Genomic DNA, 1,203 nt, shown 5'->3' with positions numbered 1-1,203 from the left:
TTTACAGGGACAGGCCTCTCTGTGATTGACACTTTTACAGGGACAGGCCTCTCCGCGAATGAGACATTTACAGGGACAGGCCTCTCTGTGAATGAGACTTTTACAGGGACAGGCATCTCGGTGAATGAGACTTTTACAGGGACAGGCCGCTCTGTGAATGAGACTTTTACAGGGACAGGCCTCTCTGTGAATGAGACTTTTGCAGGGACAGGCCTCCCTGTGATTGACACTTTTACAGGGACAGGCCTCTGTGTGTGACATGCAGCAGTTGCAGAACTATGAGGACTTTCTACAGAAAACACTTTGAGATCTTCGCAGGCCCTGACCTGAGACCTTCAAAATTATACACCTCACTCTGAGGTCCAGCTTCATTGGCACAGATCTCACTGATCAGAGGCAAAAAAATGTCAAAAAACAAACCCAGTAATACTTGGAAATGAAGGTACTGGGCAATACCTGAAGTACTGTATTCTGAAGTATACAAGAGGAATTGAATCAAGTATACATCATCTTCAAGTGTTACTGGTTTCCCCTTCAGGATGTGAGGCCCTCAAGGTCCAAATCTGGAGCTCATACCTCGCACTATATTTTCCAGTTTCCATTACTTTGCTGGCACCAATCCTGGGCCTTCCTCCTGTCTGTTTTACACGTACCGGACTGAGACTGAGCTGCCTGCTGGACCATGGCATCTTCATATCGTCTATGCCTGTGACTGGAGACTGGCATTTCCTGGAGTCTAAACTCTCAGCGCTGTCGGTGGACTCCTTGTCGCAGGATAGGTTGAGGGCGGACACATTGGTGGAGGCAGCAGATCGCCTCAGCTCTGGACAGGAGAGTTGTGCGTCATCGATGATCTTATTACGCTCCGTCCTAGAGAAATAAAGAAGAAAAAGGCTTTAAGCTCATAATTTGTGTAAGTTCACTGCCTTCCATTTTGATCCTAGCTCTCATCCGTTGACCCTCTTGAGAGATTGGGCAGGAGATCAGATGCTCAGACTCCAGTAGTTGCCAGGGTAACTGCTAGCTCTGGCTAAGCCCAGGGTCAGAAGGTTGTGCATTTCAGTCCTCCCTCAGGAGACATGCTCATAAATTCGAGGCTAACCCGCCAATCTAGGATTGAGTGTAAAAACAAAGTTGCTGGAAAAGCTCAGCAGGCCGAGCAACATCTGTGAAGGAAAAAGCAGTTAACGTTTCTGGAAAAGC

At 47.7% G+C, this 1,203-nt stretch overlaps 1 protein-coding gene across 1 annotated transcript in view; it reads right to left on the bottom strand.

The window, feature by feature from the left end:
• LOC125487137 overlaps positions 1-1,203 on the bottom strand; it is a 23,560-nt gene that overhangs the window by 19,721 nt on the left and 2,636 nt on the right. The window contains exon 2 of the mRNA XM_048617363.1: positions 654-870. Coding sequence (XP_048473320.1) covers positions 654-870 — 217 coding nt within the window. The remainder of the gene's footprint in view (positions 1-653; positions 871-1,203) is intronic.

The sequence above is a fragment of the Rhincodon typus genome, chromosome 37 (assembly GCF_021869965.1).
Source record: "Rhincodon typus isolate 14 chromosome 37, sRhiTyp1.1, whole genome shotgun sequence".
In the NCBI taxonomy this organism is placed as follows: domain Eukaryota; kingdom Metazoa; phylum Chordata; class Chondrichthyes; order Orectolobiformes; family Rhincodontidae; genus Rhincodon; species Rhincodon typus.
This window is presented reverse-complemented; position numbering and strand designations above follow the sequence as displayed.